Source organism: Platichthys flesus, chromosome 15 (assembly GCF_949316205.1).
Source record: "Platichthys flesus chromosome 15, fPlaFle2.1, whole genome shotgun sequence".
Taxonomy (NCBI): Eukaryota; Metazoa; Chordata; class Actinopteri; order Pleuronectiformes; family Pleuronectidae; genus Platichthys; species Platichthys flesus.
In genome coordinates this window covers 14,950,043-14,976,024 of record NC_084959.1, presented here as the reverse complement: position 1 = coordinate 14,976,024, position 25,982 = coordinate 14,950,043, and the positions used below count along the sequence as shown (strand labels likewise).

Genomic DNA, 25,982 nt, shown 5'->3' with positions numbered 1-25,982 from the left:
AATGATGTGTGGCTTTGCTCTCTATTGCCCCCAATAGAGAAAAGTCATAGATCTGCCACTGTGCATGTTGGTTTTGGGGTTTATTTCTGTTTGCCATGTAAAGCACTCTGATGTATTGTCAGGAAGTGATTTGTCCCAAATATAAATTGTTGATCTCAGACTGAATACATTTGTTCAGATTTGAGTGACTACCTAATTTAGATTTTTCTTTCAGGCTCCAGCTCCTCAGCCAAGCCTCATTCTGGATGACGGATGTGTCTTCTAATAATCCAAAACATTTTCCACAATGAATTCCCTCAAATCACATCATATGTGATCATTTTAGTTGTCACATCCCAGAGTTTAGTGTCTTACTTCTGATCCTCTTGCGTTTCCTGCGCCCTCATCGTCTCCCTTCTTTTATTAGTCTTAGTGTTTCCCTCATTATTTTGCCATTTCATCCTTGTACGTTTGTGTACAGTGTGCCAGCATTAATCAGTCTTAACCCTACATGTGTAACGTTCGTAGAGTTTTCCTTATTTTTTTTTGCAGACTTTGTCCCTGTGCACCGAACCTCTGCAGTAAAGGGTGTTTTTTTGAGCACGATCCAGCATCTGCCTTTGGGTTCTGCCTCTAGCCAGTGTGATACTGAAACACATGACACACTGAAGGTAGATGCTTCCTGCAACTAAATTATCCGTCTTAAATATTGGACGGCAACGCCGGTTCGATGCCACGATGCCTTGTTGTGGAGAGCGGTGATTTCCCCGGTCGGTTGCCTTCGTCCTTCAGAGCCAGAGGACACTGCTGGTCACAGATCCAGCCATTCCACAGGCCCCATGAGAAGCAGTAAACCAACAGTTCCACTGGGACCTGGCTTTAAACGCTCCACTGCTATGCAATGTAATGTGTGAATTTTAATGTGGCGCACCTCTCAAAACGGGGCCCTGCTGGACTGATGTTTGCATTCAGCTCAACTCTTTTGGTCAGCAACTCCGTGCAAACTACAACCGAGAATTAGAATGTGGCACTGCAGGCATACGCAGCAGACTGCAGGCTCTTCAGCGCAGCCACCAATCAATCAATCATTATGCCCACCACTCACTTGATATGCATGTACTTTATAATTTGACACCGAATGGGTTGCAATATTCAAAAATATGAATATAGCTCAACTAGCTGCAGAGCGCGACACCCTTAATCTCAAAAGAGGAGGCGCTGACCACAAAGGAAGACACATGATTCAAAAGGAGTCCCACATATGACATTAAAACCAAGTTTAGCCTTGTGTCTTCTAGTCCTCAGGTTTATACCCAGGCCAAAACATTTTCCATTCACCACACACAGTGTTAACAGTAAGACTAGTTTAATATGAGACAAACATTTCCCACAACACAAACAGGGACTTTTTTTAAGGTGTTTAAGGTCCGGATGACATTTTGGCTGTAGTCTTTATTAAGAGCTATCTGACCATTAATGCTGATAAAATAAAAAAGCAGATAGTCGATGCATTTCTCAAACTAGAAACAGACACTGGAACGGAATGGTCAGTCTGTGAATCCTGTCCCCCGCCTACAGACACTGCATCACATACAGAATCTGTTTATAAGGTTTAATATTTAGAAGGCATGCTTATATTAGTTCATCATTGTAGTGAGCAATCATTTGCTGATTAGCACCAAATGGAGCTCAGGCAGGACTGTAAAAGATTTTGCAGGCATTTGGTCATCAGACCCTAATCGTGGTGACAGATAGAAGGTGTGGGGAGCAAAGCTGTGCGGCTTTCATTTGCTGGAGACCATGATCGTCTCTCAAGTTTCACAATTACACTCATCCAATGTTTTTGAGATGGTTAAAAACAAAAGAAATCTCAATCTTGCACTAAAGGAAGAAATCAAGGGATCGGTAACATCTGATCTGACTGCAGCTGACAGGACGGGGATGGATCCAACAGTCGTTAATAGGAATTAAAGGTTTGAGGAGCCGCTCAGGGGTCTGAGAAGCAGCGTTCAAAACACAAAGGGAAAAAGCGAGGTGGAAAATAACTTAAACACCATCAATATGAGAAAAGAACAGCAAAATGCAATAACAGATTAACTGATAGAGAAAATGAGCCCTGTCCACACGTATACCAATGCCCGTTCATTCAAAATGTCTGCAGTCATGTGGACATGGCCTTTATACCCAAGCTACCAACACGCTGCAGATGAAACCAATAAAGGCGGGACGATCAATCAACAGACAGAGACCAAGGCAGGAAGTAAAGCAGGGGAGACACAAAAGTAAAAAAAAGTTTCAAAATAAAACAGGAAATGTGCAATTAGAGGTAGATCTACCAGGACATCATTTGTCCATAACATAAATCGCCAAAGTCAGAGAGATTATCCTTCTGGGGAGCATGAATGAAGGCTCGAAATAGCATCGAAATCAATGTCAATAGTTGCTGGCACATATTTCAGTCTGGACCAAAGAGCTGGATCAACAGATTCACTTCTCCATCCTTCGAGCCATCATCATCGCAATACATTTAGAAAACAGAATCAGCTTTATTTGCCATGTACGAGTACACATTCTAGGAATCTGACTCCGGTGAAGTTGCGCTCAGTGTATTTACACATATAGACATACAATTAATACAGACTAACATAAACTAGCAAAATAGGTGTGACCACTAGGTGCAATGGATTTAAACTGTTCAAGACAGTAGACCAACAGGAAGCCATATGTGCAACTTGGGTGGACAAGACACATTTAACTCCTGATATTATATAACAACTATTATATAATGAGGATCCATACCATTCATGTTAATTATAAAGCATATGAATCTGAAATCTGAATTTACTGACATTCATTGAGAGATACAGCAGCTTCCTGCCGGCTCGTCCTCATCCCCTCTTCCAGCTTTACTTATGGACCTCCTCTCATAATTTCCATACCAATGACCTACAGTAATAATTGTGATGTATGACTCGTGCATGTGACACCTTTGGTTGCTGACCTTTCCCCACAATCCCAACAATGAGCAACCTTCACCACCATAGGCCCCACCCCTCCCATTCCTCCGTCCTCCCTCTCTCTCCCCTCTCGTTCCTCGCGTCTTGGCGGCGGCGGGCTCCACGTACGTGGCTCGCCACACTCCAGTGGCTCCATGAATGTTAATGTCGGACCGGGTGGGGGGGGGGAGGGAATGTGAGGAGAGGCTGCTTGGTACGTGGAGCAGATTCACCTGCTCTGCAATGCTCATGATTACAAGGAGCTTTGCATTCTGGCTAAGCTACTTTTCTACTGTCTGAGACAAATTTAGAGTCAAGTGCATGAGCAGCAGCGGCATCAGGGACAAATAGAAATTGTGCACTGAGGCTTCGGCATGATCTTGATTTATTCTTGAAGATGCGTCGACCGTGTTTCCTGAAGTCGTGATTCAAATGTTTTGTAGGCGAGGAGCTCGTAACTTCTGGTGCCTCCCTCGTCTTCTGCCAGCAGACGCTCCTTGTGCTTGTGAATCAGACTTACCCGCTTTCATCTCATGCTCAGTTAGCCCTCAGCCTGTGTTTACCAATCGGGAACGCGCTATGTGGCGATGATGATGGGATGCTGTAATCTCTGACCCTCCTGTGGCACGTTCAAGATGCAGATCGGAGAGGGAGCCTCCAGCGCGGCCGGCTGACAAGCCGCCTCCGTGCCCCTGGAGAGATTCACTGCCTGGCTATAACTCTGCAGGGATGGCCTCCTTGGATTGAAGATACAATACATCATTTACTCTCATTCTTTTGATCTATTGATGGAAATTGCCTTTCAGAAGTTGGGTTTGAGCTTGATAATTTAGGGCTATCAAGCATTATAAATCATGAAAGCCTGACCCGCATAAGGAAATCTCACTGGAAAGAACTGCCACTATAAAACTATATGCAAACAAAGCCAATGGTATGAATGCAGTGTTTTAATTCAGCTTAAATCCACCTAGTGGGACCCGATGGAATCGAAGATAAACTATGTGGCAGCTTTGTTCTGGACTTTAAATGAAATGTTTAAACAGCTTTCACAAGCATCTAAACAAGGAAATGAAGCCTTTATTTGTTACTGGAACCAACTCCTTTTGGTTCCTAAAAGCAATGGATGGTTGTAGGAATAGCCCAACCATTGCAGCTTTTAAATCCAGATTGAAAACATTCTTATTCACAACAAGTGCTGCAAACTAAAGTATTTTACAAAATCTAAGGTCATATCATGACTGCATTTGATCTTTTTTATACACATTTCTATATGTTTTATTTGTATTACTCACTCCTGCAACTCCTTAAAAAGTATAGAAAATCAAATAATCGATTACATGGAGCTCCATCAATGTTATCTGCCTTCTTACACGAAGCAAAAGTGGCATCCGATATGTAGGAGAAACAAGTAGACACCTTAGAGTTAGGATCAAAGAACATAAAAGTGCAATCTGCCTGATCCTCAATCAGCTGTTATGGGACACTTTGGATATCTAAATCAGATTCATCATTCTGTGGCACTGACCAACTGTTGTAGAGGTAATATAGACCAAAACTATGTATATTACAATTAAGTAGCACTTCACTGTACAACCTATGGAAAAAACACTTAAGTTTACCTAATATATTCAAGAATATACTTTACACTATTCAAACTAATGTGCAACTTTATTATATTGCACCCATTTAATAGTAGAAGACTACTAACATATAATCTACATCAGAATGATAACTATTAAAATGTGTCAGACATTGAAACAGCCGTTAATAGGCTGATAATCTAAGTATGGACATGTATACTACTTTTCCCAAATCATAGATCTGTTTTCTGTGGATTGAAAATATTTTGGAGGCAGCTCTCAGACCAGAAAGTTGTGTAATGAAGTTGTCTTGAGTTAATACAGGAGATGCAGGTTCATGGCCCAGAGGTGATCGGTTTTCTTCACAGACAGGGCGCCACAGCCCACCAACATTTTCAGAACTAATAACGACACTGTTTGAAAAGTGTCAGACTGCGACTGCGCAGCCAAACACACTCTACAATACGGGTGAAACGTGAAGAGGGAAGGCAGACGGCGCGGGGACGAGATGAGCTCTTCAGAATCTTCAGCCTGGAGAGGAGGAGGAGGAGGAGGAGGAGGAGGACAGCTGGGGCCTGGCACTCCCTCTGTGCCGCTCCGCTCTTTGTCACGGCCAAAAGACTCTTGTTTTCAGGCAGTAATCAGACCGCCCTGGGGCTCTGTAAAGACCCTGTTCGCTTTTCATCTCAACTGTTGCACACAGCCCGCTAATTGGAATCCTGCAACTGGGTCACGGGCATTGTCTCTCAAGTGCTGTCAAGTCACCGAGATGCATGAATGTGGAATTACGGCCTCCTCCGGATGCATGATTGAGCCCCCCCCCCCCCCCCCATCCCGCGCCATCTTAATGCCTCTATTTCAATCTCATCACAGAACCGATGTTGTCCTTTTTCTTTCAGTTCTGACTGAGGCCGGCCATCACTGGGATTTGGCCGTAGTATGTAAAAAAAGGTATATATACGCAGCATCAGCTTGATTAAAGCCAACAATATTATTTGTGTTTTTGTAAATCCACATCGTAAGCTGGAGAAATGACAGGGAGCAGTTTCTTGCACACCTCCATTATGGCTGCCACCATCACCCGCAGGCAGTGGTCACCCACTTTGAGGGAGAGTCTCAAAGGTCAGAAACTAGAAAGGAATATACATATCTGTGTGTGTAGACAGTACAACAATCCATTACTGACATATCGAGCATCTTTCGTTTTTTATGTCCCCATGCAGGTAGCCAGAGGAATTCTGTTTTCGGGTTGTTCGTACCTCTGTATGTCCAACCTCCCCACATGTCCATCCATCCCATCCTTTTGAATGCTATATTTCAAATAGACCTTGGGGATAATTCTGGAAAATATTTGGTACAAATATCCACTCAGAGTCAAGAATTAACTGATTGGATTTCAGTGGTCAAAGGTCACACAGACCTCGTGAGTCTGGAGACTGAAACTGCACTGGGTGGTGGAGGTATACAACCTCACTGTGGTAATTCTAAATGTGCTACTCATCTTTTTACCCCAAATGTCCAAAATAAAACCAATGAATGAATTAAATGTTCACTACATGTAACTTTCCTGAACTACTTTAACAGTTGATCATTGAACATTATATATCTCAATGTCACTTTTCAAAATCTGCTCATGGTTCTTCTATTAATGACTTGTTAAGGAAAGGGAAGTTTTACCTTTAGTACTGCATCATACAGTGTCATCCAATTTAATATTTCAAGGGAACTCAAGCTGAACCAAATTACTCTAAATGTGCCTAAAAAACACCCTATCCATCAATTTTCCTGGATCCATCACCTCCATCCAGATCCACAATACAATGCAAAGGGTTCTTTCCTGACCCACACCAACGTGCGTCCATCAAGTGCCACTAAACCAAACCTCCCTCTCCACTTCGGTGGTTGAGAACCGACCTGACTTCTGCAGTTCGCCACTGATTAAAAGAATTAGCCGGCCTAGCATGCCACCAGAAATGAGCAAAAGCCTCTGGGAGACCGCAGAGACCAAGCAAGGCACATTTCCAATTATAGCACCAAATGACTCATTTTCTTATTGGGCCTCGTATAATTGTGGTGGGTATTGGGTGCTTGCAACTCAATTTGTCTTACATATTTGTTGGTAGGGCGGTAATAGAGTTGACAGAGCCGAGGGGATGATATGAATGAACGAGACAAAATAAAAAAATAAAAAAGGATGAGATAGATCCCTCAATATTTGTTTGATCCTCTTCATCCTCCTTAAGACGGTTGAAGTTTAAAAGCCAGGAAAGAAAACGGCACTTTAATCGTCTGAGGATTGAGGAAATCGGAAGTCTATCGTTTTGGAGTAATCAGGAAACGTCTCCCCAGAGTAATAGACTTTGCTCCGACTGCTTAAATTAATGAGGTTTCCCAGTGACGTCATTATCAGTCCTGAGGATCATCAATACATGAACAAAATAAATGACAAATTAAATTACTGCAAATTCTTGGAAACTTGAATTTTGTTAAATCAGATTGTTTTTCTTTTTTCAAGGAATAAAAAAAATGAATTTCAAAGTTACAAGTTTCAAACACAAATACAATTCAGACTAGTTGGATAAGCTTTATTAAAGTTTTAGACACATATAGAGCTTATCACTGTAAATTCTTCTCCATTCTTGTATAGGAACAACCAGTTACTTATAAAGCTACTGGATTATATGTCAACATCGAGGCACATTAGAGGGACAGCATCGACCATGAAGCATTTCACATTGCCAGCACCGCTTTCTCTCATCATCACATCTGACACAGTGGATTGAATTAAACATGACGGTACCGTTCTGCTTGTTACGTATACTCTATTTTTAAAGAAGAAATAAAAGAAAAAAAGAGAAAACACTTATTATTCACTTTCCACGATTTAGACCCGTCTTCCAGCTCAAGTGGAGAATATGAGATTCAAGTTTTGTTTTCCAAAAGAAAAAGATATTAAGAAAATATGTCATATAACAAAAGGTACAAACATTAAATAGAAGAGTTATTGTGGATTAAAGTAAAATTAGACAACATTTCAGACTTACAGTTGAGGTCCGCTTATTTTTTAGTTGAAACAGAAAATTAGGAATGGTATTAGGAATGACAAAATAAGTTGCAGAAAAAAGAAATAACCTAAAGGTGAAAAAGACTATTTAAACAAGCATGCTATTATCCACACTGTGTAGTACCATTAACAAATCCCATTTAAACCATATTCCACTCAGTGTATCACATTTTGCATCACTTGTCATGTAAGTATGTGTGTGTGTGTGCGTGTGTGCGTGTGTGTGTGTGTGTGCACCCGTAGTCTACGCTAGAACTTTATTTCTGGCTTTCAGTGTAAGGGAACAGTCCTCAGTAAAGTGCACGTACAGCAGCATGTGTGTACTGTGTGAGGGAGAACAGAAGGGACAGCTGTGTGTTTTGTTGCGAGGCGAGCGGCCCATCGCTCACTGCGGGGTAACTGTGAAACAGTCAGGGTCTAAAAAGGGACCCTGCCCCAGCTCCCTGCGGGGCTCTCCTGTCCAAATCTGCTGCAGTGTTCCCTGTCTTTGTTCATTAACTAAGTGCTCCCTACGGTGGAGTTTCAAACCCCCTTTTTTCTCTCCCTGCCAATGCCCCCTGGGTAATGTGTTGTCATTGTTGAGCTGGTCATCAAAACACTTGCAAATCTTAACAAGCATATGTCACAAACCAAGATGCGTTTATAATATGACAACGTTCTCTATATATTGTTGTGCCCCCTCCTGTTCAAAAGGAGGGAGGCCACTGATTATCATGGAAGCATAGACATCCATTAGAGCTGACTTTGTAAACTTGTGTTATATTAGTCTCTAGATATTTTTTTTCCTTTTTTATCTTTTAATTGCACTTAAAATAGAAAATACAGGGATTCATCTACACACCACCATACGCGTAAGACAATCTAAAAAATGTTACCGATGATGTCAGTCGTCTTTTGTTTAGTGAGAACAATCTCCAACGCTTCATTAGTGACCTGGCAGCAGCGAAGGCCATCCCGTCGGCTCCTCCAGCCACAGGGTTGAGTGCAGGCCTCAGTCAGGGGCAGCAGCGGCCGAGCCAGGCTCTTTTCTTTTTTTCTGTTTGGCCGTGGTCGTGGCCCCGAGCCGTGAATCGGACAGGCGAGAGAAGGGAGGAGAGGCCAGGCTCTCGACTAGGAGGAGGGAGGTGATGTCTCCATGGTGGACAGGATCCGCACCACCTCTGCTCTCTGCGTGGGCGAGATGTGCTGGGTCATGTGCACGATGGAATCCATGGCGACCTCTGGGTTGGCTTGAACAAGGCTGAAAGTAAAGAGGAGGAACAACCTTAAAATCCTGCGACGTCTCGCACCTGTGAAGAAGGGTGCAAACAGATGCACAGTTAAACTCGTAACCAGGTTGTTTAGAATCCTCACCTGCGAATCTGTTTGAGGATGTGGTCGCGGCGGATGTACTTGATGTTCCCGTCGATGACAGACCTGGCCCCCTCCTCTTCGGCTAAATGCCTCTCCAGCCATCCCACCACCTCTTGGTTGTCATCCCAGAGATACGCCTAAACAATGCAGGGAGAAATTTCATAGGAGGGAAGATGAATCAACAAAGCAGAGAAATCAAACATTTCTATACTTTCAATGTCACAAAATTAGAAACCTGCATAAATACAGGACGAACAGTATAGAAAGACAAACATATAACGAATCCATGAATAAATAACAACAACAAAAGAGCTGGACAGGCACAAATAGATGGGGACCCTGATGTTTGGTTGACTGGACCTGGCGGTAAAAAATTTGCATTCATGAGAGCCGGCATCTCTGATTCCAAACAAAGCCAGGCTGGAGGGCTTAGCAAAGATTTGGGGGTGGAGGGGTTTAATGGGCTCTTGCCTTTTTTATGAGCAGTCCTGCTTGAGGTCCACGAGAACATCTAATGCCGTTATTAATCATTTTTAATCTGTTTGCTTTTAATTAAGAAACAGTGTGTTGCTCTCCTATCTGCACGTGCCAGGGCTGTGATTAATTGTGGCTTAAGACAGCCACTCTTGATTGGGGATATTATATCAGCTAACAAGAAGGCCACGTCTTAGGAGATCTCCGAGGCCGGGGCCGGCTCGTGTCCCCCCCCCCCAGGCTCGTCCTCTGAGCCCGAGACTGGGCCTGAGGGAACCGCAGTATTTATGGATCTCTGAGGGATGTTTACTTTCATTAACGACGATCATTTAAAAGGAATGATGACTACTTTTTTTTTTTAACTGGCACACCTTGTGGGAAAACGGTTTGGAGTTCAGGGATAAAAAAAAAACAAAAACACCTCTGTAATTATTCCTCCGATCAAACAAAATGTTTACTTGAAAGAAGCGACACACATTCCTGAAAACAAGCCTCCGATTTGAGTGAGGAATGAGCCGTTTAACCCGAGACTAAGAGAAAACGCACTTATTAAAGCGTCACAGTTACTCATTAAAAAAGACTTGATATAATGATGACTATGGATATGAGGTGGTTGAGAGGAAACCTGATAAAAAAGGTTTAATACGCAACCGACACTGGACTTTCAGGTCTCTGATTTTTATAATGTAAGAAGTTTGGTGTAATTTTAAGGTTGATTTGAATTTAAATTTTTGAACTGTGCTCGCTGAAAATAAATTGAAATAACTGACTTCTGTTTGTCGTTGAGTTTAACAAAGCTCCTCTAAGAGGCAGAGCGTCAAATTCAAGGAGGTGATGTTTGTGCGTAAACAAGATTATATCAAAACTGCTGTAGGAATTACCCTTAGTTTCGGTGGCATGATGTGGAAAGGGTGAGGAAAGTAGCCAATGCATTTTGGTGTGGATCTAAATGAGTATCTGGGAATATTTTTATTTTCCAATTTCTTTAACATTGTGAGATTTGGCATTTTCAAGATTTTTGTTGGTTTCTCAGAGAATAATTCATGGATCTTGATTTATATTTAAAATGTTTGTGGTAAAACAGAAGGGAACCGATTCATCAGTGTGTGTGAAATGAGGTACAGATCAAAATAAAACCTGGATCTAGTAAATTCAAATGTGGTTTTAACAAGGGAACAGTTGGGACTTGGCGGAGGTATGCATTCTAATGAGTGCCATTATAGTTTTTATACACATAATGGATGTGTAAATTTGAGAAAAGATGAATCAATTAAATAACCTTGAATCATACAGTGACTACACAACATTACAGGTTAATGTCAAAATCATAAGCTTCCAATTCAATGAGGTATTAATTATGGTTTTCTACAGCTTCCTCTTATGAGTCTATAGAACAAGCATGATGGTGTGTCGGGGGTTTTACCTTGACGGCCCCCTCGGCCTCCACAAACCAGCGGCGCAGCATGGCCTGGATCTGGCCGTCTGTCAGGTCGCCGTTGGCTGCCTGGATCTTCCTCTTCGCCGTGTCCTCTAGCAGCAGACGCCGCAGACGCCAGTAGAAGAACTGACGGGACGTTTGCCACTCTAGGATATCCTGAGAAATGCAGAAGAAGAGCGGGTCATGATATTGAGAGCATCTATTAACCCACGCTTTAAACATTATTCGATGTTTACACATACGAATGAGTGCTTCATTATTTTGAACACAGATTTCTCTGCTGATAAAAGGAAGGTGAACAGATCAGCTCAGTTAGCGAGTCTTTAACAAGTCCACATAAAAAAAAAAAGATCTCCCTGACTGCCATCCATCCGTGAAACACCCTTCTGGTCATGTGAGCAAAGCGAGAGTGTGTGTGGGTGTGTGTGTGTGTGTGTGTGTGTGAGAGTGTGTGTATGTGTGTGTATGTGTGTGTTTGTATGTGAAGGATGGGACTGGGAAGGCACAGAATGAGGTGGGACCTGCCTGGGGGCTGCTCTGCGGTTGCTAAGGTGATGGACCAGGGTCATCAGAAGATAATTATGAGGACGAGTCTCAGCAGCTCGGGGAGACCAAACATTATTCACTGGGCAGGTGCGGCAGCAGCTAGACTGATACCTCCCCTGTGGGCTTTTCCGTTTATACACATACCGCACATTTATACTGGAGAAATACATGCACTAAAGATAGCATTTAAAGGAGTTCTCACCGTGATGACGCCCTTCTCTTGCATGCGACCTGGGGTGTCATGGAGGTCTGCAAACTGCACAGCCACCTGGTGGTAGATGGGCAGCAGGAACTCTTCACGCTCCTTCAGCTGGCTCTCCAGCTCTTTACGATCAGGGGGGCTCAGCTCTGGGGTTCCTGTTGGGAGTTTCAAAATAAAACCACGATTTAAATCAACAAATTCAAACATTTGCCTGACTATGTAGACGAGGAACCTTGTGGAACATCGAGTCCTCGGCTTGACCAGTTTCTACACGCAGCTGGGAATTAACTCCTGCTAACAGAAAACCCCTGGTTGCTGTCACTGAGGACTGATTTCTGTCAATTTCTATCTGGAAGCTCTCAAACTCCCCCATCTTCATTCCAACAGTTTGCCCAAAGCATCAAGCCCGACCCCCCCTCCCACACACACACACAACGCAGCATTGGACCAAAGTTCCTCTGCGCGCCCCTCCAGTGGAATCAATAGCCTGCTCAGGAGTGACAGGAGGGCCGGTGATTGATCCGAGTGAGCAGTGATTGACACATCTCCCGAGGGAACTGCATCGAAGATGATACAATCAACAGCAAATAAAGGACACGAGTGAAAGCACACATGCTCCCACCTGATATATGGTCCCTTTCCAAAACAGAATGGCAGCGAGAGGGACTACAAATGAGTACATGGCCGAGTGAGGGGGAGATCTCAACAGGACTCACCCAGTCGTTCTGCCAAACTCAGGTAGACCGGATCGACTCTTCTCATGGTCTTCACCAAGTCCTTCCTCCTGAACTTGATCTCCACTGTTCCTTCAGGCTCCAACACTCCACCGCTGAACCATGAAGAAGGATTTCATTGAGCCATAGGTGCCGTGATAAAGATGTTTCTTATTCGTAACTTTTTTTTCACCCAACTCACCGGCTGTCCTTGTCGGCGTACATCTCCATGTGTCGGGGGTTGATGGTGGGATCTATCACCACCCAGGAGCCTCCCCTCAGCTCAGCCTGCGGTGGAATATAAACCAGTACCGGCTGCCTGTATTCCCTCAGCCCGTCCACAATGTAGGCGCCGAACTTCAACACCTGGTCGTACATATCTAAGGAGGAACATTGTCTAATGAAACACAGCAAAGAGTCAAACCCAAGAATTACTCATTATTAAGGAAGGGGAGGTACCTTTCATTCCTCCAGAAAAGCCCCTCCAGTTGGCAAACACCATGAGAGGTAGGCCTTCTCGGTTCAGGTCCTTGATGGCCTGAGCAGTTTTGAAAGCAGAATCGGGGAACCACACCTGTCCTGCTTGTTGGATGATCTGAATACACAAGTCAGAAACATCATCATTATCAACCCTCGGGTACCGGTTCAGTCTTGAGTATATGTATCGAGGGAGCCCTCACCTTCGCCTCTGAGTCCAGATTGGCTGGATCAGCTGGGATCGTAAGCTCCACTGACCTGGTTTCCACCGCAACCACTCCAGTGGGTATCCCACCAAGTCTGAGGAGACAGGACTATCAGCACTCACGTCTATAAAGTACCTTCACTACATGTTTTAATATCAGGAGAACTACCTCTGCCAAGAAGGTAACCTTGTCATCTTGGTTGATCCAGGAATTATTTTCAATTTTCTATTACATTGCGAAATAATGTGTTTTTTCAATATTTTCCCTGTTTTACCAAGAAATAATTATACTCTGGCCATTCTAGTTTCTCTTTGCATATTTCAGATTTCCACAAAAGTTTGTAAAGGATGGGCCGTAGAGAAATGGACAGGCCAAGAGAAAAAAACTTACATTTTTTACACAGATTAGGAAAAAGGGGCAAATTATTTATCACTTTAGTCATCATTGCAATGTGGAATTTATTTAACTTTTTCATTGACTTTCCACGCTAAAGTGGATGGATTTTGTATTTACACGGCTTAAATCTTTTAGTTTGTTCAATTTGGTGCAGATCCAAACAATTACTGGATCGAGCAGATTTAAATGGAGTTTCATTAGGGGATTATTGGCAGAGGTATGCACTCTATTGTTTTATTCTAGTTATCAATGGTAAAGAGATGTAATCTAGGTTTAGAGTTTTGTTACCTGGCTCTGCCGACCACAACACTCTGAGCCCACGGCTGCATAATCTCCATGAAGGAGCCATGGTCAAAGAAGCCACTCTGCCATGAACCCTTTGGAGCTTTGTACACAGAGATGAATGAAACAGGGAAGAAAGTCAAATTAGTTACTGCCAGCTGGAATGAATCAACCTGCAGAAGATGTTATCACTTTCCCTATTTAAAAAAAAATCCCTGTTTCTATTCCTCATGCAGTCGGCGGCTGTGTATTTCTGAATCTGTAATCTTGGCAGCTACCATGATGGATGACTGTATAAAGAAGCTTGCTCAGCTCTTTTACTGCCTCAACACCCTGAGAAACATGCCCAGCCTGGGAGGTTACCATTCAATTAAACCTCGCCACTCATCACTACAGGAGACGTCGACTGGCCTCCCACAAGGTCTACCGGTCTCTTTCCTGTCGTTAGCTGTAATTACACTGGAACCTGCCCAGTCCTGACCTGCAGTGTAAAACACACTGCATCCATTTCGGTTCTACCTTCAGCAGCATGATGATTGGCTTCACTGTTTCTCTGTTAGTTTCTCAACTGCTTCCCTGTATTTACAAACTTTTTCAGTTAAGTGAACCCTGACATTTTTTGTTGAAATGGTAAATGTTTGTATTTATTTTAAATAGCACACCAAACAAATATCAGGACTCTACAACTGCTGACAAACCTTTTTGGTAGAGCAAATTACAATGTATGAACCATTGTCATAGTTGCATCCATGATGCTATACAACTTATTTTTACTCAATTTCTAATTCATCTTTTTGAGTAAAATACAGTTTGAATGTTTTATAAACAGACTTATTTTAATTATGAATATTAAAATGTCTAAAAAGTTAGGGAAGATGTATTGTGGATGTCAAATGACGTATTGTTTCAACCAACAGTCTTAAGTGCAAAGAGATTCTATTTATATTAATATGAATCCAGCAAAAAAAACTTCAGTGACTGATGAACAGATAAGACGACTTACACTGGCTGGGACGTCCTGCCAACATCCAGCGAGGGTCATACGGAGTTTTGGTGGGAACAAACTCTACTGGCCGATCTATGGGATCCTTGGCACTGAGGATGGGCACTGGACTGGATGAACACTGAAGAAAGATTTGTAATTTTAATTCTTGCAAAAAACGAATAACTGTACACATTGTGAGACTCGCATGAATTCAGGGTTGAGCATCTTATTCAAAACAACTGCTAAAAATTACCTTGGGCATGTAGGTCAGCCATTCCAGAATATTGAAGACTCCTTCAAAGTCATCACAAACAGTAGAGTGGGTCACACCATTGTTGTGCATGATCTGAATTCCGCCGAGCTGGTTGTTCGACGTGTACACTTCTCTTCCCAGAACCTGGAGGAAGAAGAAGAAGGTAATTGATCTGTTTTAATATTGGGCTTTTCTAGTCTTGATGACCACTCGCAGCACTTTACAGTTTTGCCATTCACTCTTCATACAATGAATGTATGTGCAGCACTTTCTCTATCACACATCACTCACACACTGCCGGCCCACCAGTCTGGGGCAATTTAGAGTTCATTTGGCCTTTTAAAGCTTCCTCTCTCATGCCTCCGATGGCGGCAACAGTCGATCTACCGTATGTGTTGCGCAGCCTTGGCAGACAACAGGAGGAGTCTTCACTAAGTTTCTCATTTGTGGAACTGCTGATCAACTAGCTTGCGCACAGTAGCAGACATGTCACGGAACAGCGGGGGCCCTGAGTTACAAGGCATGGCCCCACTCCATTGTCAATGCAGGTGATCAGCTGTCAGAAAACTCTCCGTCACAGCAGAGCCTAGAGAAGGTGCAGAGCAGTGCCAACCCAAAGCCATAAAAATCTCTCTCTGCCCGGCCTATTTTCATAAGCAGCTTAGAACAGGTGGCACAGTCCTGACTTGCTTCCATAAAAATCAGGGAAAAGCTCAAACCCTACCCTCGACACTCACCTTTTCAGCCATCATTTACTTTCTTTATTACCGTTAATGGTTATGTATCTGGCTACAAATCTAGGGCGCTCTCCTAAAGCTGTCAGTAAAGCCTGCGGGCCTGAGAAACATTGCAATCACCTTGACATACACAAAACCCCGGCGCCTCTGGCCGTCGCCGGCTTCATTAAGATTCTACAGCAGGGAGGAGACGATGGGATATAGGAGGAGGGATGGAGGGAGACGACTGGGAGGAAAGCAGAGGCCAACTGGATGTAACAGCTCACTGGGGTATTTACGCTAGTAGTTACTATCCAGTCCCCATGAAAATATGATATCTTTTCAGCTGATAATGAAATGATGATCTCACTGTGGCAGCCTCTTACTTGCTTTCCATTAAGTTTAAGTTAATAGCCAAGAAACCACATGATCAAGGTGCAGGAAAAACGACCCTTCTTGCCTTCGTCGCTTGTGTACCATCTGTACCATTTTCAAACAAACACATGATGCACTGTACCGCAATGCATTGCCTACACAATGTAGACACTTTTTGGTAATCATGACTACGAGTCGAATTGCACAAATACAGCTCCACAGTGGGTGCCATATGAAAATAATTGCTATACCAGCAAATAGATATGTCATTATTGGGCCATTTACATTTGTCATGTTGCAAACCGTTATCTAATTTAAAATGGAGTCATCCTAATGCACTGACAAGGACAGAGAACGAAAATGCAAGATGAAAGCAGGGAGTGAACACACACACACACACACACACACACACACACACACACACACACACACACACACACACACACACACACACACACACACACACACACACACACACACACACACACACACACACACACACACACACACACACACACACACACACACACACACACACACACACACACACACACACACACACACACACACACACACACACACACACACACACACACACACACACACACACAAAAAAATCAGCTGCATTCAGAAAACAATTTGCCTCAGCGAAACTTCATTTTGATTAAAAACAAATGATATCGGTGTCCTGCATTGTAGCCTCTGGCATGTCACTCCATTTCTATGCAAATACAACTTCATGGTTCGCTTTCAATTATTCCACTATATGAGTGGCAGGCGGCCCTGTCACTGGGATCGGGAACGAGAACTTGCAGAGCAAGGCAGGAGGAGGCCTGGTCGCAGAGTTGAAAAAAGCTACAAAACATAACACCATTTTCAGTTTTATTTATGTCTTTAATATAAAAGTAATTTATGAAAATACAGTATAATTCTACCCTGTTTTTGATCGTTAAAAAAACTAATAATTATGAGCAACCAAAGAGCTCTTTTCCAGATATATTATCCCTTCGTCTCATATCAGCTGAAAAATGTAAAAGCTAGCTGATTAATATAAAATGTATAGTAAATTCCTCATTAAAATGCAGATGCATCAACTTGTGTATTCAACCTTATAACACTATTTGTATTGAAACGAAAAAATACATTTTTATTAGAAAATCTTTGTGGATGATTTTACCTTGTTGAGAGCTCCGGCTCCAGTAAGAATAATATGAGAGTTGTCCACTTGGATGGTTCGCTGTCCAAGCCTGACCAGATAGGCCCCAATTCCAATGGCTCGACATGTGACCTATAGGACGATAATATATGTCTCCAAGTCATCTCATGGAAGCAGGGATCAGGGATGACGAGTAGACTTCATGTGTGCGTGTGTTTTCTGTACACAACTGAGTCCACTTCAGACTTACCAGGTTCATGGTAATGATCTCATCATAAGCCAGAGAGGATTCTCCAGCTATCATCCCAGACCCTCTCAGGTTCTCCACACCCAGTCCTTCATCCTTTCCAATGATGTCAGTGATCTTGTACCTGTTGGACAACACTTGAGCTGCAATCACTCTGAGCCAGACGTGACCTTCCACCAGCTTTCCGCCTGCAGTTACCTCTATCACATCCTCATGCACTTAAATCTGTGGAGTCCGCTCACTTGACGGATATTACAGCAGCTGGAAGATTAATTCCCTCACGTACAAAGTTTTAATATGTTATTATTATGACCTACCTGGATTCTCCCTCATCCTCCACATGTTCACAGTGCACAGAGTTCAGGGCTGAGACCTTCTTGTAATCCTGAGGTGTGAGGTAGAGATACTTGAAACCCTGGCGGGGGAAAAAAGAATGACTGCTTATTTATGACAGACAAAGATACATGGGCAGAAAACAATAAGTCTTATAAGGAAGAAAAGAGGGAAAAAGGACAGAAAAGGACAAATAAGAGCGGAGAAAAGAGGGAAAGTAAAAGAGAAGCATAAAGAAATAAAGACACAAACTATTTAAAAAAATGAGCAACCAGGTGGATGTATGAAGTTAAACATTCAAAAAAGTAAAACTATTAATTTGTAAATAGGTTGTAAGGACATTTCAGATACAAGAACCTTAATTTCATTGCGCAAAAAAAACGAAATGACCAAAAGTGTCATCCTAAAATCAAAATTGTACCCGCTAACAAGATTTACAGAGGGAATATAAAAAAATATATACATATAATATTAATAGCAAAAACAAACCAAAAAAGAATATCAGGCAAACATACAAGCAGAAGTCTAAAATGCTTTGACATTTTGAAATCTTCTATAGAAGCCTTCAACTACAGTGTTCTGTGATTGAGACAAAGGTGGCTGACCTTATACAGGTCTTCTGGATCTTGCCACGCCACATGGAACATGTGTCTTATTTCCTCTGCCAGCCCGATGCGGGCGCCGCTGTTGGCCGCGATGTAGATTCGAGGGATTCCGCTCTCTCTGGCCATTTCGGAGGCTCGCAGGAACAGAATGTCCTCCTGGGGCCCGAATGAGCCGATCTTGTGCGTGATGTCATTGCTAATAACGATGATCTCACGTCCCGCTGGATACTCTGGAGTTCGCAGGGTCATCCGCCAAGCCACCATACCAATCTAGATAGACAGAGCAGAGGCCCAAAATAATTACTAAATATCGTTTATATATATATATATATATATATTAAAAAAACACAGTAAATACATTGGTATTGTTTATGAATATGAGGATTAACATGTTTACTAAAGAGTTTTAGCTGAGAATAAGAGCCAGTGTGAGAAGTTCCACATGTTATGCTCTATGACTGAGACTACAGTATTTTATCATTTGGTATAAAAAAAAAAATTGACAAGACATAAGTATTGTCTCTCAGTAATTGATGCATTAAGTTAATCCACTCAACAAGACACTAAAGAAACTCAAGCACACAGTCAAAGAGACATTACATGTCATATTTTTTTACATTACATGTAACAGAGACACATAGGGAGTAAAAAGGAAATTACACATTTTGAAAGGGGAGATGGAGAACTAAAGAAAAAGGTCATGTCAAAGTACATGTGTATTATGTATTTTTTTTTTTAAATCTGTATTCATGTGTCAAATAAAAAATACAGACCTCGTTGCCTCCTGGCAGTCGGTTCATCTGCACCATTTGACCTTGGGCGTCTAGAACCAGCTCAGTGAAGGTGAGCAGCTCAGAGGGAAGAGGGCACTTGGGTAAGTAGGCAAAGGCCGCACTTGAATGCCACAGCTTTTTCAAAGCCTGGAGAAAGAAATGATATAGTCCAAATGAAAGGATTTAGTATTCATTAGCAGGATTTAGTATTCATTAGCAGAATCTTTGCATGATGGTCAAGAAGTAAGTTCTCTTTGAACTGTACCTGTCTGAACATTTCTGGGAAGTCGTAGACATAGGTGGTGCCCAAAGATTGTGCTTGGAAGCGCTTGGACTGCAGCAGGTCCTTGGTGACGTAGGGTGTGTTGATGAGCATGCCGTGCAGTGGACCCTGCTTGTCTCCATAGGCTCTGAACATGATCTGAACAGAGAAGAAACAACAGTCACTTCACAGATATTCTGACATTTTTAACCACCTTGGGCGTAAGGTAAAGACAATCCTGATTTTGTGCCTCGTGATGATGCTGATGATGATGGTGATGGTGATGATGACTATGACCCCAAACCAACCCAAAGCCTAACACACATTCAAAGAAGCACAACTGGTGAAGAAGAATGTACACAGGAACTGGTTAAAATCAAATAGTTCTTCCTCAATCATATCTCAGCAAATCTGACACCCTGCTCTTAATATTCACTTTAATGGAACTAATAAAGGAACCACTCAACAAAAAAAAGAATACATGAAATGATTACCAATGTTCTGAAGGGTTTCACCCCCATTCTTTCATGTTCTGTTTAGATTTAACATTCACTTTGGATGGATGGATGGATGGGATGCAACTTACCTGATTCGCCGTGAGACTTAACATTTCCTAAACTGATTGTCCACTAGGCGAAGCACAAGGCACAACACTGGATTTCTACTTCACATCAATGCATTTTAAAGCCAGAACATTTATAGTTCACTATATTCTAAATTACAAACTCAATCTTTTACTTAAAAAGGGATGTAGGCAAACTGAATTTTGTGATTTAAGGTTTCCAGGATGGAGCTGAAGCCCCTTTGCCTGTGACCGGACAATATGCAGATGAGATGGAAGATGTATGAGTGCCCCACCTGTCGGTCTTTGGGCCCCACCTGTCCCGTTCGGGAATCAGTGACCTCCTTGTAAAGGCTGATGTCCAGGTAGTAGCCCGATTCGTTGGTGAGAAAGAGGCGGATGGGGATTTGCTTTCCTGTCGGTGTTAGGCGGATGTTAATTTTCAGCTCGGCCTGCAGGACACGCAGCTTCCACAGGCGGCTGCCGTAACGCATGACCATGGAGCGGACAGACTCTTCAATCTGTAGATTGCAGAAGAGGAATAGATCAATAGAACTGAGAGATGTATGAGAGTGTATGTGATTGCTTCCCCCCGTCACAAACCTTTGATGGGTCCATGATGACTGTGGGGACAAAGTTGAGGAAGATATGATTACAGTCAGTTCGCACTGTTGTGTTGTTGAAAGCCACTTCCAGCTCATCCATGGCTTCCAGCAGCAGACGCTCTGCCTCATTGTGGAGATACTCAAACGAGGCCTCCTAATGACGGAACAGAGAGAGAGAAGAATGGGTAGGTATAATTACCTTTTATCAGGATAATGCAAAAACTACAGGAAGGATTACTATAAGACTTGCCAGAAAGATGAGGTATGGGTGAGAAGAACCCATTTGAAATTGATGTGGATCAGGGGGTAGATCCAGGATTATTTTTATCACTTTCCTCAACATTTTTCTACACATTTGTTGATATCTCAGCGTATTATGTGAATATTGATTGAAAAATTCAGACATATTTAGAGGCTTTGTATCAATGAATGCGCACAACTTTGAACGGATACATATTGATATCTGGAACTAGTGGAATTAAATAAAAGGCATGTAATGTTACTTTAGTTATGAGGCTTGTTATAATTTTAGGGGACTGCTGGGTCTATGTGCAAATATGGAATAAAGAATATAATGCACTTTTGTATTCTTACCTTTGTAACCAGATCAGAGTGGCGGATAATGGCTCGGACAAAGAAACGGTAGTCCGTAACCTCGATGCCCGCCTCCACACGGGCTGCACCTAGGTACAGGTGCATCTTGTGGTTGGCACACGGGATGGCAGTCAAGGCAAAATTGCGCATGCGGTTGAGCTCCAGCTGGAAAGCCAGTGCAGGCTCCAAATGACGATAGATCCTGTCCTCTGCAAACTATCAGGAGAAAAAAAAGGACATGATCACAAACTGCAATACAACACTCAAGTATGTTAATCGAGCTTGTTTTCTGAAGATTGTTGTTTTTTTCCCCCTTTAAAGTTTGGCTTCTCTGCTATCATCTTTTCCATTAACACGGTAATGCAGTAAAGTAGTTCAAATTGGCAATTTCAGGAGCACTCGCTTGATATAAGAGTAGAGAGAGATGCCTGTGAGCCACACACTGTATTAAGTAAATGAAATCACGGGCAATCTCGTTCTCAGAAAGCTGCTAATGGGCGTAATTTCTCTTAAATGGAAGAAATAGTTAAAAAGGTTCATTACTTTAATGAGTTTTGGTGGTATCGCTGAAGTGAAACTATCGGGGGGGAACGGAGGGGTATGCTGATTGTGATAGAGTGAAATTCAGAATCGCCAAGGGGGTGAAAAGTTGTTGTCTAATGACCACAAATGGTTTTGAACAGTTTCCCAGCAAAAGGAATTTGATTTATCTGTTGTTTGATGAAAGAATCCCAGTAATTTGATATATGAACACAAAGTTTGTTCCCTCATCCTTTTAACAGAAAGTGGTCATTCCAACATTCAGAAAGTCTTGAGTGAAAGGGACAATTTGACACAAAGCTGGTGAAATGTGGACACTCACCTTGTCTCTGGCACGGAATGTGAAGAATTTGGGGAATTCTCTCTGTGTGGAAGATACAAATAACAATAATAAAAAACATAAAATATGTCTTTAACAAAAAAACCGTGGTTGTAAATACGGCAGTTAATTTTTAAGGATACCAAATCAGTTAGAGCATGCATCAACATTAAACCTAATCACAGCGAGTGAAATTAAGCTGGTCTGAGCTCTGCTTGAATTGCAACACGATTAAGTGTGGAGTATTAAGCAGTGATGGTCAAAAGCTTGTTCTACATGCAGCGGACCCTCCTCTCCTGTTACTACTGGAATCACTGCGTATTCACCCGGACATCTTGCTCACATAATAATGGTGATAGGCTACACATATACAGCACCACTCACTATGCTAATGAATAAAACATTTCCTTCTTTTCAAAGACATTTGATCCTCTGAATAATGCCCGGCAGCCCTGTTTGACGTTATCAGATGAAGTGTCACACTTGCCGAAACAATGCCCGACCGATTGGAGATGCTCTCGTCACCTCGCGGGCTACATGATAACGGGAGGACGGCTACAGTGCACACACTGAAGGCCTCTGCAGCAGTGATTTGACACTGATTACACATCAAATTCACTATGTAGTGAACTGAGGGGGGAACAAATTTGGGGCGAAGATACAGAATGGCGCATACTACAGAAAAAAAAAAACCTTTATGTAACAAGGGCCACATAATGACGGTGACACCAGTTAGCATGATTTGCTCTTATCATTGATTGTGGTACCATCCAAGAAAAAAATCAAAGCCTTTTGTCCAAATGAAAGCGGAGACGAAAGAACGGAGCATTTCCCAGACTCTGTCCCTGTACTCGATACCCGTCATTATCGTTTTCACAATCAACAGAGTACAAACATACAACTGCCAAGATTGGAGGTTCGATTCCTTCACGTCTCTCTATTCTAAAAATGAGTGTGTGTTTCTCGGGCTTTAATGACCCGTCGATCTAAAAGTATTGATTCTGGACAATGATGGGTTAGGTTACTATCTTTATCTATGTTGGCACAATAGATAAAATAAGCTAAAGCTTGGGCTGTATATTGACAGGGCTTTTCCTTGGTAGTGCCAGAACAGTTTTTTTACAAGAGTAAATGCATCGATAATTGGCTGTCCGTCCTTATCTTATTTTTTAGCCTCTACTTACATGAAACCTTTGGTCCACCTCACAGTTGACTTGCTTCCTGAAATCCTGTCATCATAAATGCAGCAAAAGCAAGGCATGCAGGAAGAGATACAAAGACAAACAGGAAAATAAGCCAAATTTCAAATGCAAATCATAACAATTACAACAGTTATGTCATCCCACAGTATTCTTCTAAGTATTAGTAATTGCAAAAAGAAAGATGCCAGACAGTTCAATTGTATCGTTTTTGATGCATGCTATTCATAAATACTGAAAAGGTGACATGCATGGTGAAGACGGGTAGTTGATTTGCTAAACATTAACTAGGACACTAACCTTCTGAGCAACAAGGAAAGTCAGCCGTCTGATGCCATGTTCAAACAGCAGGGATTTCTGAAATTCAGAATAAGACCTTTCGGGAAACATCTCAAAACATTTAGACTCTCTACTGAAATCTAAAGAAAAACAGCAATGCTGTAGACAGCTCCCAACCTTTGAGTGAGTGAAGTCCCGGAAGACGGCTGCCAGGCCATCATCATCTATGTCACTGTCTGTCTTTATCGCCACATTCAGGATATGGATTGGTTCATCCTGGATATTCTGGGTGAAAAGCAAAAGACATTTCATTCTAAAAGATGCACAATCATCAGACCAGTTATACGGTCCTGTTCACAACTGGCTTACATTCGTCTTGGGTGATCTGATCACAAGTGGACAGCTCGAAGTACTTCAGTTCAGTCCTGGCATTAGAAATTGTCACGAGCAACAACTTGTGATCCTATCTCACTTCCCTGGTCTATACACTAAAATAAGGAATACATTTTTTCTGAATTGCCTGAGATGCAGGAGTATCTTTATGGGATTTTCGAAAAAATCTAAAAATGTTGGGACGAGCCACCTTCTGCCATTTAAAAAATGCATATGAGTAAATACTTCCTGTAATGGAGAGGACGTAGATTGAGTAGGCGGCCCTTCAATGCGTATATGTAAATTGCTAAAGAAAGTGGCTACAAGTTGCAGAGACACTCTTTGAACATCTGGTCAATCAGACATCAAGGAGTCCTTAATCCATCTTGCATGCATGTTCACACCTGTACTTGGAGCTTCTCCAAAAGCACATTTTAATGCCAGGTATGAGCAGGGCCTATCAGAAGTCTGTTCTCATCACCTTGATATCCTCTTCGCCATACAGGACAGGATTACCTCCCTCCGGGAAAGTCGGACTTGAGGGAGGAGAGTCAGAGAAGCAGCTAAGCACGTCTGTTATGTTCCTATAAAAGGAGGGAAATCACACATGCCATTAATAACACATAATGTCATCTTCACCCATGAACAAAATGTACTTAAGTTTTACACAAGGACTGACCTGGTGAACTCCTGGAAGGAGCGGAAAGCGACCATGGCTCCCATGCGCTGACAAGGTGGTGTAAAGGAGTTGTCAAGCAGAACATCACTCACGCTGGCTAAATGCACCATTCCGTAGTGGTTCAGGTTGGATGAGAATGACATCCTAGGGGTCGACAGAGAGCAGTTATTAAGGAAATCTGACAAAGCACTGGACTGGCTTTGTAAAGATGATCCCCTGCCACCGGATTGTTTAACTGAGACCACAGGTTAGTCAAATTAAACCCAAAAAAATATTCCTTTTACAGAAACAAGGAAACATAGATCCACCAGGAAATCCCTTTTGAAAGATTCACCCATTTCACTTTGTTGGGTGTTAGTCTTTTTGATTGGAGGAGGCCTTCCCTGAAGGTATACCCACTGAAAGTACTAAAAAAAAAGAGGTTTTGTGTGTCAAACCTTTCCACAGGTTCCGATTCTGAGGTATTTGTCCCCTCAGCATCATCATCCTTAGATTTACTATCCTGTGCTTTAAGGTCCTGGGGTTTAGTTTCCTCTAATTTAGTTTCCATGGCTTTTACAATGTCCAGGATAGGAGCAGAAAATTTCCTGCCAGGACAGTTACAGGTTTCAGTTATGGAAATTTGCACTGGTGTAAAACACGTATTTTTTGTCACAAGTTATTCCATTTCTTTACAATACTGAAGCACACATCCACACAAAAAAATAATTAGGAATGTGACACACTTTCACAAAGACAAACAGACAATTGTTTGACACAGAGGTTAAATGCTAAATGAGAAGCTGACTTTATTACCAGATGAATCATTCTTTATGTCAGAATTTTTTCTTTGACCATGCACCTAGCTAATCTCAATTAACTAGTAGTCAATGCAATAGAAAGAATGTTTACAATACCTGTTTAGAGTGGGGATGTTCCCTCTGCAATTAAACAACATTGATTACTAAGTGGTTAGTGGCAGGCATCAGGGGAGGGAGACAGCCAATGTGTGTGTGTGTGTGTGTGTGTGTGTGTGTGTGTGTGTGTGTGTTGCAGTCATCAGTACCTACATCAGTACCTACATTAGTACCTACATTAGTACCTACATGGATGAAATTAATGAATGGAAAAAAACACACACTGACTGCTCACTTTACAACATGCATCATCAGATGTTAAAGCTTCCTTGTTCTGAGATTCACTCGGAACAAAGACAGTCAGAGGATCATTCTCATTGTGAAGGTTAATTAAGATTCATTAAATCACAAGCATGCTATAAAATGAGCGCGTGATGGCATCCAAATGACATCTGCCACAAACTCAACAAAAAAAAAATGCAAGCACTGAAAAGCTACACAGTGCACATACACATGAACACAGAAACACTCACGCAAAGACACAATCACACTGGTAGGACGCAGGATGTGAGTGCAACATGCGAAG

The 25,982-nt window shown here is 42.2% G+C and overlaps 1 protein-coding gene across 7 annotated transcripts in view; it reads right to left on the bottom strand.

Annotated features, from left to right (window-relative positions):
- Positions 1 to 7,125: 7,125 nt before the first annotated feature.
- acaca (acetyl-CoA carboxylase alpha) overlaps positions 7,126 to 25,982 on the bottom strand; it is a 33,239-nt gene continuing 14,382 nt past the window's right edge. Inside the window, exons 27-54 of one of the 7 annotated variants that reach the window (XM_062405750.1) lie at positions 25,457 to 25,480; positions 24,998 to 25,147; positions 24,561 to 24,704; positions 24,363 to 24,465; positions 23,687 to 23,794; positions 23,531 to 23,587; positions 23,216 to 23,260; positions 22,035 to 22,076; positions 21,173 to 21,388; positions 20,577 to 20,732; positions 20,270 to 20,494; positions 19,415 to 19,570; positions 19,150 to 19,296; positions 18,377 to 18,646; positions 17,756 to 17,853; positions 17,442 to 17,562; positions 17,213 to 17,323; positions 14,945 to 15,088; positions 14,710 to 14,830; positions 13,713 to 13,809; positions 13,026 to 13,122; positions 12,805 to 12,940; positions 12,548 to 12,725; positions 12,349 to 12,461; positions 11,633 to 11,787; positions 10,870 to 11,040; positions 8,973 to 9,109; positions 7,126 to 8,859 (exon numbers count right to left, since the gene is read on the bottom strand). In XM_062405750.1, the coding sequence (XP_062261734.1) occupies positions 8,730 to 8,859; positions 8,973 to 9,109; positions 10,870 to 11,040; positions 11,633 to 11,787; positions 12,349 to 12,461; positions 12,548 to 12,725; positions 12,805 to 12,940; positions 13,026 to 13,122; positions 13,713 to 13,809; positions 14,710 to 14,830; positions 14,945 to 15,088; positions 17,213 to 17,323; positions 17,442 to 17,562; positions 17,756 to 17,853; positions 18,377 to 18,646; positions 19,150 to 19,296; positions 19,415 to 19,570; positions 20,270 to 20,494; positions 20,577 to 20,732; positions 21,173 to 21,388; positions 22,035 to 22,076; positions 23,216 to 23,260; positions 23,531 to 23,587; positions 23,687 to 23,794; positions 24,363 to 24,465; positions 24,561 to 24,704; positions 24,998 to 25,147; positions 25,457 to 25,480 (3,652 nt within the window). In that variant the 3' untranslated portion in view covers positions 7,126 to 8,729. The remainder of the gene's footprint in view (positions 8,860 to 8,972; positions 9,110 to 10,869; positions 11,041 to 11,632; positions 11,788 to 12,348; positions 12,462 to 12,547; positions 12,726 to 12,804; positions 12,941 to 13,025; positions 13,123 to 13,712; positions 13,810 to 14,709; positions 14,831 to 14,944; positions 15,089 to 17,212; positions 17,324 to 17,441; positions 17,563 to 17,755; positions 17,854 to 18,376; positions 18,647 to 19,149; positions 19,297 to 19,414; positions 19,571 to 20,269; positions 20,495 to 20,576; positions 20,733 to 21,172; positions 21,389 to 22,034; positions 22,077 to 23,215; positions 23,261 to 23,530; positions 23,588 to 23,686; positions 23,795 to 24,362; positions 24,466 to 24,560; positions 24,705 to 24,997; positions 25,148 to 25,456; positions 25,481 to 25,982) is intronic. The other 6 variants (XM_062405752.1, XM_062405753.1, XM_062405751.1 and 3 more) reach the window with 6 other exon arrangements.